General features: G+C 34.0%; 1 protein-coding gene across 1 annotated transcript in view; it reads left to right on the top strand.

Annotated features, from left to right (window-relative positions):
- LOC142982340 (neural cell adhesion molecule 1-like) overlaps positions 1-17,236 on the top strand; it is a 150,137-nt gene that overhangs the window by 125,216 nt on the left and 7,685 nt on the right. The window contains exons 9-13 of the mRNA XM_076128801.1: positions 975-1,122; positions 5,527-5,657; positions 6,109-6,268; positions 7,653-7,814; positions 10,540-10,674. Of these exons, the coding sequence (XP_075984916.1) occupies positions 975-1,122; positions 5,527-5,657; positions 6,109-6,268; positions 7,653-7,814; positions 10,540-10,674 (736 nt within the window). The remainder of the gene's footprint in view (positions 1-974; positions 1,123-5,526; positions 5,658-6,108; positions 6,269-7,652; positions 7,815-10,539; positions 10,675-17,236) is intronic.

The raw sequence follows: 17,236 nt of genomic DNA, 5'->3' as shown, positions 1-17,236 counted from the left end.
ACAAACAAACAAACTCTTCAGCTTTATAATATTAGTATAGATTAGTATAGATAATATAATGTCCTTATCCTATGTAATTATTTTTAATTTAGTTATAAACTTAAAGTGAAGTGTTCAAGCCGCTCGATAAGCCTTTGCCACGACACAACAAATTGGTCCCACTTTTTACTTGCCCTATGAAGCATAGATAATGTTCAGTTCAAATAGAACTATGCGCCATGCGGTATTATTATACCAAATATTAAGACATATAAAGCACTATAAAAAGCCTTGTATTTTCTTTTTGTTACCTTCATCTAGAGCTCTAAGAAGACATGTTTTTTTATTGTTTCACACTTATCAAGTTTTAAAATGATACTCAAAATTCAAAAGCAATAAACAAAGTAACTCATAATATAATTAGTATGCAATATAACAGCTCGGTTGAACTCTCCCGGTATGTCCTGGTATAACTAGTTATTGCTCTCAGAGGAGTAGGAAACGTCTTACGAATCGTGTCAAGGAGATGTCGCGGAAAGCTTATTATTTTGAAATTATGTTCGTGTTATTTCAATGGTTTTGTTATCAGAACTGAGCGAAGAGAATTGTTGGTGAATCAGTAATTTAAATTGGGCCATGTTTTTGATATTTCATGTCACTACCATATGGGATTCATAGTATGGAAGAGAGCGATGATATCGGCGGAAGCAATGGTTTTAGTGGTCAATAAGTACTTTTATAGTTATATGTTCGATTATACATGTAACAAAAATGTGTGATTTGCAGAATGGGAGTAAGATTGCAACCTAGTATTCACGAATTATAAGTATGTTGAAGTATTTTACGTCAAAGGGAATTTTAGTCAGTGTTTTAATAATCCTGACGCACATTCAAGATAGATTTTAACGGCATAAAGTGTACAAATCTTTTGTTTTAATTTGTTCTGTACGCTAATACAGCATTATAGCATTCTAATGTAGCATATTATCCAACAGCACAGTGAATTCACAAACGAGACCACGACAGTCAGCCGTCTGACCATGCTGCCGCAGCCAGAAGATGACGGCTCCATGATCAGGTGTCGCGCCGACAACCCGGTGCTCAGGGTTGCGCTCGAAGACTCCTTCAGAATGAGTGTTGTTTGTAAGTCACATTACAGTATTATTATTTTATAAAACCTTATAATAATATTAGGTCGGGGAAAAAGTCTTTTCGCATTATAATACTATGTATGAACTTGTAATAAAATCTGTTCTATACACTAAATAGCTCGATATTTGCGTACCTCACGAGCTCACTGAAAGAAACCTAATGAACCGTGTACTCATTTGTGATTCTTGAAGCCAAAGAGATTTTATTACAAGTTCATACATACTATAATGCGAAAAGACTATTTCCCCGACCTAATATTGTAACCCTGCTGCTAAAATTTATTTGGCTCTATGACGTCGTACTCCGCTACATACAGCTCTAGGTTTCTAATATAGTACTGATGTACCTATACCTAGAATGAAATTTAGCAGCAGTTGTAAAATCTGTAGTTCCGTACATGTAGCTTCCCTTTTCCTTTATAATTTACAATATTCATTTGCTATTAACACTACTTATTCCTATTACTCACAACGTTGAACTAAATAATATATATATTTTTTTTTTACTTATCATGCACATTTTTCCTGCAGCTACATAAATTGATATTTCGGACACTAATTAATAAGCGGTGTTTTTAACAAAACTAAAATAATATTACGTCTACTACACTCTACGTCTGATAAAAAAGCTTCAACCAAAATCAAAGCATATTTTCCTCAACGATTCAACAAAGCTATACAACATAACCTACAAAACATTCCTCCACTACAAATGAAATTAAACAACAAATTCAAGTGAGAAAAACTTTGAAGAGTTCTTCATAAGTTGTTGTCACCCTTCATTGTCAGTCGGGCAAGGATTATCTGATTTAAACTGACATCGGGTACACTTCGCTTGAAATTCGCCCAGCGTTGAAATTTTAGTTTTCATTTAGATTTCCGAGAAATGGGGATTGCAATTTGAATACATCATTATTTTGAGCTTAGTGACTTATTATGCAGTTTATTCAATCGTTGTAATATTTGTGGCACTTGCAATTAGTTTATTAAGTATATGCCGACTTGCGTCGGTAGTGTATGCGATTGCTGCGCTACTGGTTTCGAATCCCGAGTCAGCCATATAAGTTACTAGCTGACCCGCGCAACTTCGCTTGCGTCACATAAGAGAATCATAATTTTCCCCGTTTTTGTAACATTTCACTGGTACTCTGCTCCTATTGGTCGTAGCGTGATAATATATAGCCTATAGCTTTCCTCGATAAATGGGCTATCTAACACTGAAAGAATTTTTCAAATCGGACCAGTATCAGTAGTTCCCGAGATTAGCGCGTTCAAACGAACAAACAAACAATCAAAGAAACAAACTCTTCAGCTTTAATATTAGTATAGATTTCTGATTTTATTCTTTTTATTTAATCCTTGATTGGAGTTAACTAGTTGAGGTCACAGACCATAAGACAGAATAGGAGAGCTCGTGAATGAATTGTCTTTGCACCCGTTTTTTAAATAGTCTTTCATGCTAATATTATAAATGCGGACGTTTTCACGGCTAAATAGCTGAACTAATTTTGATAAAAATTTACTTGGGTGTTAGTGAAAACCTAAAATCTAAAATATTCAATTTTTTAAATAAGTTCTCACCCTTTGTAGAGCATGAAATAGTGTATAGGGAATAAAGCATTGGATATAAGTACAGTCAACTTCTATAAATCTATACTAATATAATATAATCTATATCTATAAAACTGAAGAGTTTGTTTATTTGTTTGAACGCACAAATCTCAGAAACAACTGGTGCGAATTGAAAAAAAAAATACTGTTAGATAGCCTATTTATTGAGGAAGCTATAAACTATATAACATCACGCTACAACCAATAGGAGCAGAGCACCAGTAAAAAAAGTTACAAAAACGGGGAAAATGTTGACCCATTCTTTCTTATGTTACGCAAGCGAAGTTGCGCGGGTCAACTAGTAACTTATAAATATTTAAAGAAAAATCCCTTTACACTGAATATTTGACATGTAAAGAGTTTTATAATATAAGCGGCAAGTTGGCTGGGACGCGTGGCTAACTTGTTCAGACTTGCCTAACTCCGGGCTAACTTTCTCATTTACTCATTACCGACAAGACTGAGTTTTAAGACTTTCTGTTTGATGTTTAAGACATTATTTTACGCTGAAACTGTTTTTGATATTATTTTTATAATTTTGGAACAATTTTTTTCATAATTTAATAATAATTAACTGAAACTTTTTAGAAACTTTTTAGGCAAAGGTCTCCTTTCGTAACTAGTATGGCATTGCGTACACTAGCTCCAAAGTGTGGATTTGACTTAGTTGTATAAAATTTTGCTTAAATTTTTTGGCAATACAGTATACATCGGTACAGATATTATGTCAAATAATAAAAATTGTGATGTATCGCTTCTAAATCCAAGTTTTATAAAATTCGTATACCTTTAATGCTTAAATGATAATCAAACTCACTTCAAATGACTTCAAACAAGCGAAATATGAACCTATAGTACTTCGCGGAACTGTAACTGTTTACAATACAACTTAGTCTGAAAACCAATCTCGAATTCACTCAAGCTTAGCCTTTTATACAGTTCGATAGTCAAAAGTCATATCGTATTCCTAGCTATACCGACGATACTAAGAATTAATTACCACAACACACCAGACAGGATTTCAAACAAAGTTTGACAGAAAACGTAATTTAATTTAGTCGGTACAACGTTTCGAGTGCTCCCAATTTGTTACTATTATCAACTTACTAAATAAGTACACGTACTAAGAAACTAAGGGACTAATTGAAAAAGTTTTTGGGAGCATTGATTTTTTGTTTGTATTTATAGTAGCAGGAAGTCGTGCTAGTAACCTGTTGAGATAAACAATCTGTGGGTTAAGCAACATTTGTTGCGGACATTCTTTAGATAAGTGATCGTCTAATGGAACCTTAAGGCATAATTTTCGGTGTCACACTGTTTATTCCTTCATCCGTAAAGCAAGTGTTATTATTTTCTAATCTATATAAATAAAAATGGATTACCGAAATATAATATGTACGCACATAACTTTATAATTACTAAACTAGATAGGATATTTCTTTTACATGTAACAACATAAGGTTCGTATGGGATCGATGGGATCAAAAATCCCACGGTAATGGGATCGATGGGATCAAAAATCCCACGATAATAGGATCAATGGGATAACATTGTACTAAACCTGGTCGAAGTCAGGCCAGTCCGCTAGTAGTTTTATAAATAAATCCAAACTAAAACATCGGTCACGTAGCCAGTTACAGTCAACAAAATGCAACATTTTAATTCAACTGAACCCCGCGAGTAATGAAGTGAGCTACTGAATCTATTTCCAAACTCCTTCTAAAGTTGCTCCGCTAAGTCTTGACTTACTAATTATATCGATTCGGGTTCTAGTATTTTTTTCAATATTCAAGTAGTTTTCTGTTCAATTTTTTTTTGCTAGTAGTAGGTTCTATTTTGTAGAAGTGACTACCTCTGTTTAGTCAGGAATGTCTTTATCCTAAAGATGTGTGTGGTGGGTTCGAATCCCACCCAGGGCCAGCGACGCCGCCATGGCGTCCTAGTGAGGCAGGGGTTTTAGTTACATCAGCCAAGCAGGTCAATCTCTTACGAAGGGGTATTTTTATAAGCCAGGTAACTGGATTGTGAAAGTCCGATAGGAAGTCGCTCCATGTAAAATATAAGGATTCAGCTGCATTCGGTGAAACTGGCAGTCGACTGTAACATAGTCGGAAGAATAGGCTAGGCCAATGTTGACGCTCACATTCTATTTCGTGGGACTAACTTTGAAATGGCTTCGGGTGAAATAAGAGTTCATTATAAATAATAATATAATTCAATATGCTTGATTTCGGATTTTCCTTGAAAATTGGCTCGAGTCTACGTAGGTAATTTTTAAAATTAGTTTTCTTTCCTCGAAAGTCTAAGTAAATACGATATTCATATTTCATTAGCTATTTTTGGATTTTGAGAAATCTAGGTTTGGAAAATATTGCTGTTAATAAATAAAATAATTAGCATTAAATTACAGGGTTAATTAGATAAATTAATTCCAGGTACAATTTATTTATAAAAGTTTACTTACAAAAGTTACTAATTACACGGGCTTCGGCTAGAGAGTGTCCTTAGACCATTTCTTAAAAAAGGGATTTTGACTACGGTCGCGAGATTGAGTTGGTTGATTCTTGTTAAATTGCAATATGATGTACTCTATTTTATTACAATCTTATGGAACTAAACAGTGGTCCATTCAATAATTACGTATGTAATAATAATGTTTCACCCTTTTAACCGGCTTCAAAAAGAAGCAGTTTATCAATTTAGCTGCTTTTTTTACACAATTTCTCACTGTTAACAAATTTTTGACAGCGTTTTTAGTAGTAATAATCTCATTTTTGTCCAACAGACAGGCCAGTCCTCACCATGTCTTTGGGCAGTACATTGAACCCCAACGACATCAAGGAAGGGGACGACGTGTACTTCGAGTGCAACATCAGAGCCAATCCCAAGGAACACCGCATCTCCTGGTATCATAACGTGAGTGAGTCGAGAGAACTGTCTTGTAGATGCTTTCCTTCTTTGTAGACTGTACTTTGTACTTTTTATGTGAGAGAATAGCGACATTTGAAAGGCAGGTTTTGCTGCAACAAAAAGTCTTTTACGTATTTCCTTCGGTAGTAGGAAGGATATCGTGGATTCCCACATGTCTTTTCGCGAAGTTATCTGAAAACAAAAAACTATAATATTCTGAAAGGAATGTTAGATCAACAGCTGTTGTACTGGCTTTACGATCAAGGGCTGGCGGTTTCGGAACCATGTTTTTGTACTTCTAGTGTTGGGAGAAGTAGTTGTAGACTTTTGCTTAAAAAGTTAAGTTTTTATAGTATTCTGCAGTCAACGAAAACAATTTTTATCAATGTATTTTTTAGGTGACATACTTATTGATAAGAGTGCAGTCTTCATTTTTAAAGTATTTTTTTATTCCCAGGATCAACAAGTAAGTCAGAACATGTCATCAGGGGTGTTCATCAGCACCAAGTCCCTCGTGCTGCAGCGAGTGACGAAGAGGGATGGAGGGCTCTACACCTGTAGAGCTGCCAATCAGATGGGAGAGTCTAGCAGCCAGGCGGTGTACTTAAGAGTTCAATGTGAGTATAAAAACCTAAGCAACAAACGCTTTGAACGTGGTAAAAGACGACTAACCTTAGTACACAATGAAAGCTTTTAAACTACAGTCTAAAAACTTGCCGTCTTACTCATAAACACACTATAAACCTATTTTAGTTAAAAAGCTACTATAATATGTTTTCTCTTTTTCATTTCGCTAAGGAGTGAAAGAAACAAAACACTTTATTAGGCTTTTCTGAGTTCATATATTTTTATGAATTACAGGGTTAATATTTTTAACACATAATACTAAAATTCCAAACGGGGCATATACGAGATAGACAATTAATATAACAAAAAGGTTAAGTATATTAATTCTCATCGGGTTCGAGTCCATCCTTACCATTTAAGTACTACGGTCTACCTTGTGGTATAGGTGACGCCAAACAACTTGAACACAAGAAGTTATTTTAGAAAGCAAACTAAACGTAGACCCAGTGCAGAGGAGTCTCGGTTGACTGTTCTACCAAACAAGCGATCGAACCGCTATAGCTCTAGCCGTCGCGCTCTGCTATTCTTTCAAAGCGGACCTAGAAGTCGTTCCCTATGATATAGCGAAATTGTTCAAGTTATTTGGCGGCAACTGTAACAGTAGTAGTGTCATGTAGCTTACAGCAGTGAGACACCGCAGTACTCGACAATGTACGCGACATTTACTCGTCGTACAGCAGACAAGAGAAAGACAAAGGCAACTGCGTTTGTCTTTTACGTAGAACGACTATCTACGAGTTTGACAATTAGAGCTAAGGGCGTTTACCTGATTTTGGAATAAAAAATTAAAAGGCGGTAATCGGTAGTCGATAGCAGTAGAAAATCGTACCCTCTGGTAGGTTAATACTTCTTGAATTGTGTTAAAAGTGCAAATACTAAATTATTATTTAAAAAGTTTAAAAAATTTAGTTGAAACATACTAGTATCCAAATTGTATGTGTCCTACAGGGGACTTTTAAAAAATATTTTATGTATCCACATAGCAACCACAATAAACAAAAAATAATGAGAAAGTAAATAGACGGATAATGACATTAATATATTGAATTGAACACATTTAAAGGTTTGGAAAATACAAAAACAGAATGAAATTACGGCTTCATTTTACGAAACAGAAAAGCCAATCAGTGGTTTCACATAAAATTATAATTTGATATAATTCAGAGAGAATGCTCTATTTGGAATCAAAATGCTTTCGTGCATAAAATAATATACGGATAACTAAATCAAACAAATGTGTTTTTTTGTCTAGTTAAAAAGCCAAACAACCACCTAATAATTCACTTAAGCGATCGCCTATCCAAATGTTTACCCTACCAACGGTTGCCGAACTTACTCGTAAACAGTTAATTATCATTGTATTGTGACACACAGACGCACCGATCTGCGCGCAACCATCGCCACTGCTGATTGGCGCGCGGTTGGACGAACCGCTGCGCGTGCGCTGCACGGTAAACGCGGACCCCGCTGACGTCACGTTCTACTGGCAGTTCAACAACAGTGGAGAAAGTTTCCAAGTATCACCTGCTAGATATGGTAAGATTTCATATTTTTTATTACTTGAGTTGATTGTAGAATAGTTTTTTTGAATGAAGTAGTTCCTGAAACTTTCTGACAAAACACTATTATGATAGTGACTTTTTGGTTGATGATACTTTAAAACTAGAAACAATGTATAATATAACCAATCACGTAATGACAATTTCGCCGTAGACTTACATAAGTTCGTAAATTAATGGGAATTCGTGTCAAAAACATTGTTTTCAAAATTAATTCATAACCGAGCCAAAATTAACTAGATATCTTACTAAAATGTGTACCCTCACAGCACTAATTGGCTAAAATTGATGATGCCCTAGGGTCAATTAAGTAGTTTTTGTGACCTGCATTCAGCTCTGCCGAAAGTAGGACAAACACTGTGTTCTAAAAATCTAGTGATGCGCAGTATAAACTATGATATATTATAATTTTGATATTTTGTAAGGGGAGGTTTTTCAAGGGGACTTTTGCCCACTTATGGGACAGCTTAGGTTAACCTTCTTCTTGTCGTATGGTTAGTGGTCAACATAGTGTCAAAGTTGTTCAAGCCGCCCGAAGGCCTTTGACGTGGCTTAACGACTGTTATCTTAATTGACAACAACCGGGACCGACTTTTTACGTGCTATCCGAAACACAGACGCCCGGTTCAAATACCACTATACGGTCACCCATCTATGGAATGACCGCGCCAAGGTTTGCTTGACCCACAGATCGTTTACCGACCGTTGAGCGCAATTGGCTAGCTTAGGTTAATAATATCAGTCATGATTAGGTGTTACAGGTGAATTTATGACAGTATGTTTTAATCAAGTCCCAAGCTATTTATCAACGTGAATCAAGCTAATCTTATGTATTTTTATTAATCTCCATGTATTAGTGACTAATCTAATGACCATTTATAGTCCTTTTATTTTTAACTAGCTGACCCGCGCAACTTCGCTTGCGTCCTATAAGGGAGAATGGGTGAAATTTTTCCCCGTTTTTGTAACATTAATTACTGGTACTCTGCTCCTTTTGGTCGTAGCGTGATGATATATAGCCTATGTCCTTTCTCGGGTATCAAAATATCTCCATACCAAATTTCATGCAAATTGGTTCGGTAGTTAAGGCGTGATTGAGTAGCAGACAGACAGACAGAGTTACTTTTGCATTTATAATATTAGTATGGAGTATGGAGGATTTATGTACTTCCAGTCAACACGGTTTTATAATAATTTTATATAAACAAAGCCATTCAACGTTTTGATTTTGTAATAACTAACCCTTGCTGATTAATAAGGGTTGTGAAATCCCATGGAAGGGTTGAAATACGGGGTTTTTTAGAAATGTTTTTTAATCAATTTATTTAGCGGGTTTTTTGTTGTTTTGCTTTTTTTTGAAAGTGATAAAACACAATGTTTGTACCTAGTAATATTATCAAAATTCAAATTCAAATTCAAAATTATTTATTGCAACAAACATGGTTCAGAGTTCTTATTTATAATACAGTTTCACATATTTGGCCGTTATAGGGACGCTGCCCCCGCCGCCGCGGCCGGCCCGTACCGTGCCGCAATACTAATATCGTGATATCTCCTAAACTATATGTCTAAATAACACACTGTAAACTGCAAAAATAATCTAAATTAAATGCTCGTGATGATGAACTTACTTATTTTGATAAGGATATATGTATTATTGGTTATATCACCGGTTAAACATCACCCAACGAATTAAATGTTTTTTTAATACAGAAAAGTAGTTTTTGTGACTTAAATAAAAAAGCTGGATATATGTCATCGCGGACTTTTTTGTAGAACTAATAAAGACCAATGTTTTTGCTATACATTGTTCTTACTTGTATCCAACGGTATAAGCGGCGCACGCACAAATGCAATCTTCAATTAGATTTTTTTTCTGACTTCTTGGACATAAATCGCTATAACTCAGCTAATATAGTTTCAATGTATTTCAATTATATATAAAAACCTGTCGGAGAAAATACTCTTTCTATTAGTGAAAACCGCATCAAAATCCGTTGCGTAGTTTTAAAGTTTTATGCATACGAAGGGACTACAGACAAAATGGGCGACTTTGTTTTATACTATGTAGTGACAACATAGCAATCAGACTTCACAACTCGCAAATGTATGTGTTCGTGGCCCTAGTTAAGTAATATTACCAATTTGAAAAGCCACTTTTGCCAGAGATCGTATAATAATTCATATCTTTAAATTGCTTAAGTTATTCAAAGTGTAGGAGAAACAGAAATAGTACTATTCATCTCTTTGCGAATTCAATTTTGGCACCAGTCCAGTCAGAGTCTTACCGCAAAAATAATGAAATTATACTTTGTCCGTGATATTTTAGTTTTGTACTATTATGCTTTAAAGTTATTTTATTTTTAATACAATTATTATTATGTGTACTTAATTTTAGACGATATCGGTATCATTTTATAGATTAAACTATAAAATAGAGTAAGAAGGAATGTAAACAAGTTTAGTTTATTTCTTAATATAATCAGTTCTTTGACGATTCGAGTTAGAAGGTTTTCCAAGTAATTCAGTGTTCAATGCAATAGATAAATTATTGTTTTATTGGATTCGCACAATTTATGACGTAGGTTAATATTCTACATTATTAAATATTATAACTTAGGTTTCTTCCTGAAAACCTCATTCTTGCTCATCTTTTGTAGCACACAAGTGGCACACTTTTACCAAAATATATTTTAATACAGTGTCTACTGGCGGGACATCAAGTGAACTCCGCTACCGTGCAGCGAGCGAACGTGATTACGGCGCGCTACTTTGCCGCGCGACCAACACGGTTGGACGACAGAAGCGGCCGTGTGTATTCCAGATTGTGCCGGCAGGTATGACTCACAAACTGCTAGACAATTTTGTAGTAGTATTTGTATATTTGAGCCTTTGCCTTTGAACCCGAATGTGAAATAATATGTTTGAAAACAATTTTCTTGAAAGAGCAATAATATATTATTAAAAAATACCACCACCTTTTTTACAAGATAATTTTACTCGATGATAAGTTCAGGTCTCCTTTGATATAACTCTTAATGTTTCGTTATATAACTCTAAATTTCTGGAAAAAAATGTAGCTTTTTTAAAAAAAAATTAACAATGTTTTATTCTTCTTAAATGACATAGTAAAAACCTTAAAATAATTTTCTAACAAACAACAATAGCAAAAACCTTTTCAAAAATGCCATAAAAATCTCAATTAACCCTGTAAATACGTGCAAAAACAACCAAAAAAACCTTCCCCAACCCCTTTCCCTTATAATATACGAGTTAATTAATTCATTAGTTCGCTACAGTTCCCGGAAAATTGCCTTAGGCTTCCGTAAAACAGACTACAGAGACCTCTACCCACCCTTTTGACGACAACAGGTGCGATGGTATAATATATTATAAAGAAAGCCACTATTTTATTTCTTCTTCGTCTATTGATTGTTTATTTATAACCTTAAAGTGCTACTGCAGAGAGAAGCCTGCATTTTTTTTGTGATTTTAACATTTAATTTTGACAGTACCCATAAAATTTGATTTAGTTCAAATTAAATCTCTTACATGACAATTAAAAGACACGGTTCCTGGGTTAAAAACATAAATTCTAATTAGCCTATCGGTCAGCTACAACAAAATGGCAACCCATCATTTGGCAACCGAGTTTTAAATTCCTTACCATAGCGTTTACTGACCGATGCATGCGACTGACTTCTAAAAAAAGATTGACTCGTGAAGTCATTTGAACATAGAACAGTTTTCTTTTTAATTTTTTCCCGCCATTACGAACAGGGAAAGGCAAATTCAACCTTTTTGGAGGAAAAGAATTATCCTAAAATAATATATTGAACTCGGCCCCTTCGTCGACCTTCGGGTTAATTAAAAAATAACCTTCTAAATTTTGTATGAAAACAGAATTGTAATTGGGGGAAACAGTTTTTGTTAATATGTTAAAATATTTGTGCGGGCTTTTGAATTAATAGGTAACAGATTTCTCGGAAATATAATTCAGCGTTTTCATGAAACAAAATGTATGGATTAAATTAATGATTTATTATATATTAATAGTTCTCGAAATGCCGTTTAAATTTTCACAGCAATTTTTTAATAACCTACATAAATATTTCCGAAATAAAAGTACCCCGTGAGTTTCCTCATAACCGTCATAATATGTCTTATTAGTTATTTGTCATCTCATTTATTTTGATTACATAAGCTCCAGTACCGATAAATAATAGTAAGTCATATAATTTTAACAAAATCTGTTCAGCCGTTTTGACGGGCAAGAAAGTTTAGCAGACAAAAAACGGCCATAAAGTAAAACCAGAACCGAAGCAACCATTTGCGGATCGCACAATACTTTTGTGTGGGAATCGATCCCACAACCACCCGACAGTGGCAGTGGCGTGGCGACCACCTAAACCACTGCACTACGGCTGTCAGTCACACAAACACACATTTACCGCAAATTTTAACGCAACCGAAAAATTATTTTAGTGTTAGACAGACCATTTATCGAGGAAGGCTATAGGCTATATATCATTACGCTACAACCAATAGGAGCAGAGCACCACTGAAAAATGTTACAAAAACGGGGAAAATTTTGACCCATTCTCTCTTATGTGACGCAAGCGAAGTTGCGCGGGTCAGCTAGTACTCAATAAAACAACTTGAATGTGTAAAGCAATTTGTATTAGACTCGTATGACCTCAAATTGAGGCAGCAATCTGCAGGATAAATCGGTACCGGACCATGCGCCACGGAAGAAACGTTTTGGGACGGTGACCACAATTCACAGGCGTACTGAAACGTAAAGCGGGATAGTCAGAATTTGAGATACGAGTGATTGTATGGGCCGAATTTCTACTGTATGGAATAGTACATTGTACTACAAAATCTTTATGTACTGAGTCTAAATCTGTTAATGATTTTATACGTGACTAGTTTTTGCAAACGATTTGGCCGAGTGAAAATATTTGCGGCGGTAAAAAATTCAACTTTCGTTAAAGTAGGTTTGGCGTGACTGAGTAACAAACATCCGAACTTGCACTTTTATAGTATAATAGTGGATAATACGTAAATAGCTCTTGCTCAAATTTTTGATTTAATGCCAAATTGCGAGAAAAACGTACAATTATGCAAATAAACTCCAGGTACAGCAGGATTCTGTAGTAAGCAATGTTTGATATTATCTGGTATTGCTTTCTTAATACATAATATAGACCAGAGCATGTGGTATGGTCAAAGAATATACCTATTTAGTTTCATGCGATATAAACGCAACTAAGAAAACAAAGAGCTTTAGTCTTAAGACTATAATTTTAATGTTTAATTAATAAACAACACCGTTGTTAACGTTGACGTCAAAAATACTTAAAGTACAACATTCATAAAATATTTCCTCTCGATTTTCTATAAACTGGCTGCAACAAAGAGAAGCGTGAAAATGCCTGGAAAATCTTCATTTTGACGCGATAAAGCCTTTAATTCTTTCCGGGAATAAGCTTCCATTTAATAAAAATACCTCAATAAAAATGCAATAGAAAAAGCAGCATTCCGTAAAAAATGCAGCAAATTTCTTGTAAAATCTGATGCTAAGGAAAATGTAGATAAAAGTGGAAAGTACTAGGAATATTTTTTAATTTAGAAACCTTATATCCTTGGGTACAAGGTAGAATATTCAGCATTTTCATGTAACATTTGTGAGGCAGACGTGATGTTATATATGTATGTATGTAGTAGTAGGGTTAGACCAGTTCCCGACACATTCGGTACCAAATTATGGGATGAAATATTTCTATTCCAGTCTCCGCTGGCTATAAAAACTAAACAGGTATTTCTTAACACTTTGATATATAAAGTTGTAAGATGGAAACCCTTTAAAGTGTTGACATACGAATAACAACGAATCGACTGTCAACAACTGGCTAGCTATCGAGACATTTGTATGAAAATCTAATCACCGCCTCTAACGGGCGTCGTAGGAACTATTTTGGTTGTACATTTTAAATGTCAAACTTTCGATACTCGACAGTACCGACTGTAGAGAATCACAATACAGCGTGCAAAAGATTCAAGAAGACATTTAAAATGCTCCTATTTGCTATATGATGAATGAATAATTGTATTGAAAATCAATAGCTTTTGTGAATTAAGGAAAATACCTTTTAGAATTTATGTATTAGAGTAGGTTGCAGTTTCTAGTCTAGTAGGTGTAAGTTACCTTTGACGCGGTCAATGGTATATACTTGAGTCGAGCGTTAAAGCTTAGAAAATCGATCCTAGTTGAGATTTCTAGTTTCTAGAATACTTTAGTAGATATTTGACTTTGATTAAAAAAAAGTATGTGTATGTTAATGAACAAGTAACTTGGTAAGAAGTATATTGACAAGAATTTTGCCTCAACACGGATTTTGCATAAAAAACGATTTTACCCAAATTTGAGTTAGCGTAAGGATCGTACCAAGTGGCGTTCTCTGGTCTCTGCTTACCCATAATAATATGGAAAGAAAGCGTCTCTATTGTTTTTATGTATTGAGTAAACATAGTATAAAAAGATTGTGTCGTAAAAAGTTGTCCCGGGTAGGATTCGAACCATCATACGCGGCTCAACGGTCATTGCGGCGAGGTGACCACGTGAACCGCTGCGCAAAACGTGCAGATAACCACAATCTAAAATAAATGATAATTATAGATAATAGATAAATAAATGAAGCATCATATTTCAAATATACAAATTATTAGGAGGATAGAAATATCGAATGAAACATGAATTCTATTCATGAACCACTAAATAATAACTTTGTAATAACTGATGTGTTAGTAAATGATGCAATCAAAACAGCCAAATTGAAATTTAATTCAATTACTGTTATATTACACTATTCATTTGATATAATAACATTATGTACAAATAACTATAGTGAATTGTTGCTAATTCCGTGCATATATTACAAACGATTAAATTCTGCTTTGTAGTGTATATAAATATATAAATAACATATAATTTTAGATTAAATATATGTATACACACTACACATATGTATAACAGTGGCGCGATATTCTAAAGCCGGTACTATCGAGTATCGAGAGTTTGACATTTAAAATGTACTCCAAAATAGTTCCTGCGACGCCTGCTAAAGGCGCCAATCAGGTTTTAATACGAAATTTCTCAATAGCTAGATGGTTATCTATAATAGTTGTAGGAAATAGCGCAACTTCATAATATGTTTGTATTTTTGGATGAAGACATAGGCTAAAAGACGGAACTAGCTACGATGTCTACATGTATAAATCTTTTGCTTTATCCACATTCATGCATCTCGTTATAAATGCAGGCGTTAAGTACTACACACAAAATAGGTCATATATTTCAAGTGAAATCTAAGGCATTTGCCATGCGTATATTACGTATTTCTACTGAAAAATATCGTGTAATATTTAGAAGAATTACAAAACATTTCAAGCACCAAAGATCTTGAAACAACAAGTACAAATAAACTGTTTATTTCTAACTACATTTATTTCTAAATCACTACCAAAAATAAACATCAAAACTACTCATAACTAACTGAATTATCAGAAATTGAACAAGAATCATCATAAGACGGGGTATCAATTAATCAAAGTTTCTTAGAGATAATTCCGTGCTCTCGATATTGGCGTGTAAATTAATAATTTAGCAAGTTAATTAAAACATTCCCGAGTCTGATCGGTGACCGAGAACGATCGGGTTTTAAAATACGACCGAACTTTGCCAATAGCTACTTGCGAGATTTATAAAGGTTGATACGTATAAGAACGTTTCCGCTGTAATATTGTAATGAATGTTCAAGAGTATGTTTGAAAAATAAAGTGTACGAAACTAGTATTTTACGTATTCTTTCAAAAATATATATTTTAGTTCAAAAGTTTTTGAAGAACTTCTTTTTTTCGGAAAGCATCTAATGTGTTCAACATGTAATTTTCTCATTATTTTTGTAATGTTTTAAAAGTGTTTCCCTAGAATTCACTCAAATATTAGTAACTCATGTAGACGCGGTTGTTTATGCAACGACTTTTTCATATAATTTATTATTAATAAGGCTTGTCAACAGAATTAACATCAAAAATTACAATAATTTCTGTTGTAAGGAAATGTTTGATTTGAATATAGAAAGCTTAAGTTATAAATCTACTACAGTATTTTTTACGAGCTTGTTGTTTCCCAAACAGTTACTAAAATTAAATGAATAATATAGATATAATAATATAGCTCACACAATACAGCACATCCAGTTACGAAGAAACACTCAAATATATACCCGCCTTAACAAAATTACGGGTAAACTTGCACTACAAGTTTTCATTAAAACATTTCGATTTTGAATGCGAGAGTTTTTAGTGTAGTTCCACTAAGAGTTGGTACTTAAGTGGAGGCAGGCCAGCTACAATTTGTACGATATATGCACTAGTTTCTGGACCAATTTGCGTGATATATGAACTGGCTGATCGAAGTTTTTTAGAAAAGTTTTTGGAGCAAAGTTTGCTTTACGAGTTGAAATGAATAAAAATTAATCTTGGGTAGAAACCGTTGGAATTTGATTAAATAGGACTATATACTTTAAAATAAAAGAAACTGTTTTTATCTTAATTTAAGCTATCTACATGCTGATTAAACTAAGTCTTAGGAAACAAATAGATTATTAAACACGATCACTTTAATGGGCCTCTTAGGAAAGCTGCTATTTACTGAATTTTGTACAATAAATTAAAAATAAAAATATTAAAGTCAATATTTCCACTTTTCGTTAATTAAATTACTACAGAAAAATGAGATTCCTTTCTAAGACTAAAAAGTATTCTACACATTTCCAATTTGAATAGAAACTAGAAAAGACGCCGTTGACCCAATTGCAGATCTTCAATTTCTTAGCTTTAGAAAAACGCTGCAGTGGCCAGCACGTTGCTAAGGCTACAGAAAATAAAATCATTTTGAAATAACTAATAACATAATTGAATAGGAAAAACTTATGATCTGACTATTTAAATGATAACTGCTTTAATTTGGTTGTATTTACAACTAAAGGTAGACCCGTAAAAGATGGAGAGAAGAGCTTGACACCTTCATAACAGAATGGAATCAGACCGCCGGAGATAGGCTATAGTGGAAAACTATGGGGGAGGCCTTTGCCCAGCAGTGGGACGACACATGCTTATAATAATAATTTACAATCAGCTTCTGAACGTGATCACGTCTGATTATAAAACTATCCGACCAACAAAGTATCATAAGTTGTGTATTTTCATGTTGAACGAATAGCAAACACAAAAAAAAATGTATTCATTATATTAGTCCAATGAAACAAAAAATCAAACTAAAAAAGGACATCATTTAAAATAATCCTAAATACAAAAAACACGCAATCAAAT

Source organism: Anticarsia gemmatalis, chromosome 21 (assembly GCF_050436995.1).
Source record: "Anticarsia gemmatalis isolate Benzon Research Colony breed Stoneville strain chromosome 21, ilAntGemm2 primary, whole genome shotgun sequence".
Lineage (NCBI taxonomy): Eukaryota > Metazoa > Arthropoda > Insecta > Lepidoptera > Erebidae > Anticarsia > Anticarsia gemmatalis.
The sequence above is the reverse complement of the archived record's forward strand: the minus strand, read 5'-3'. Positions and strand labels throughout refer to the sequence as shown.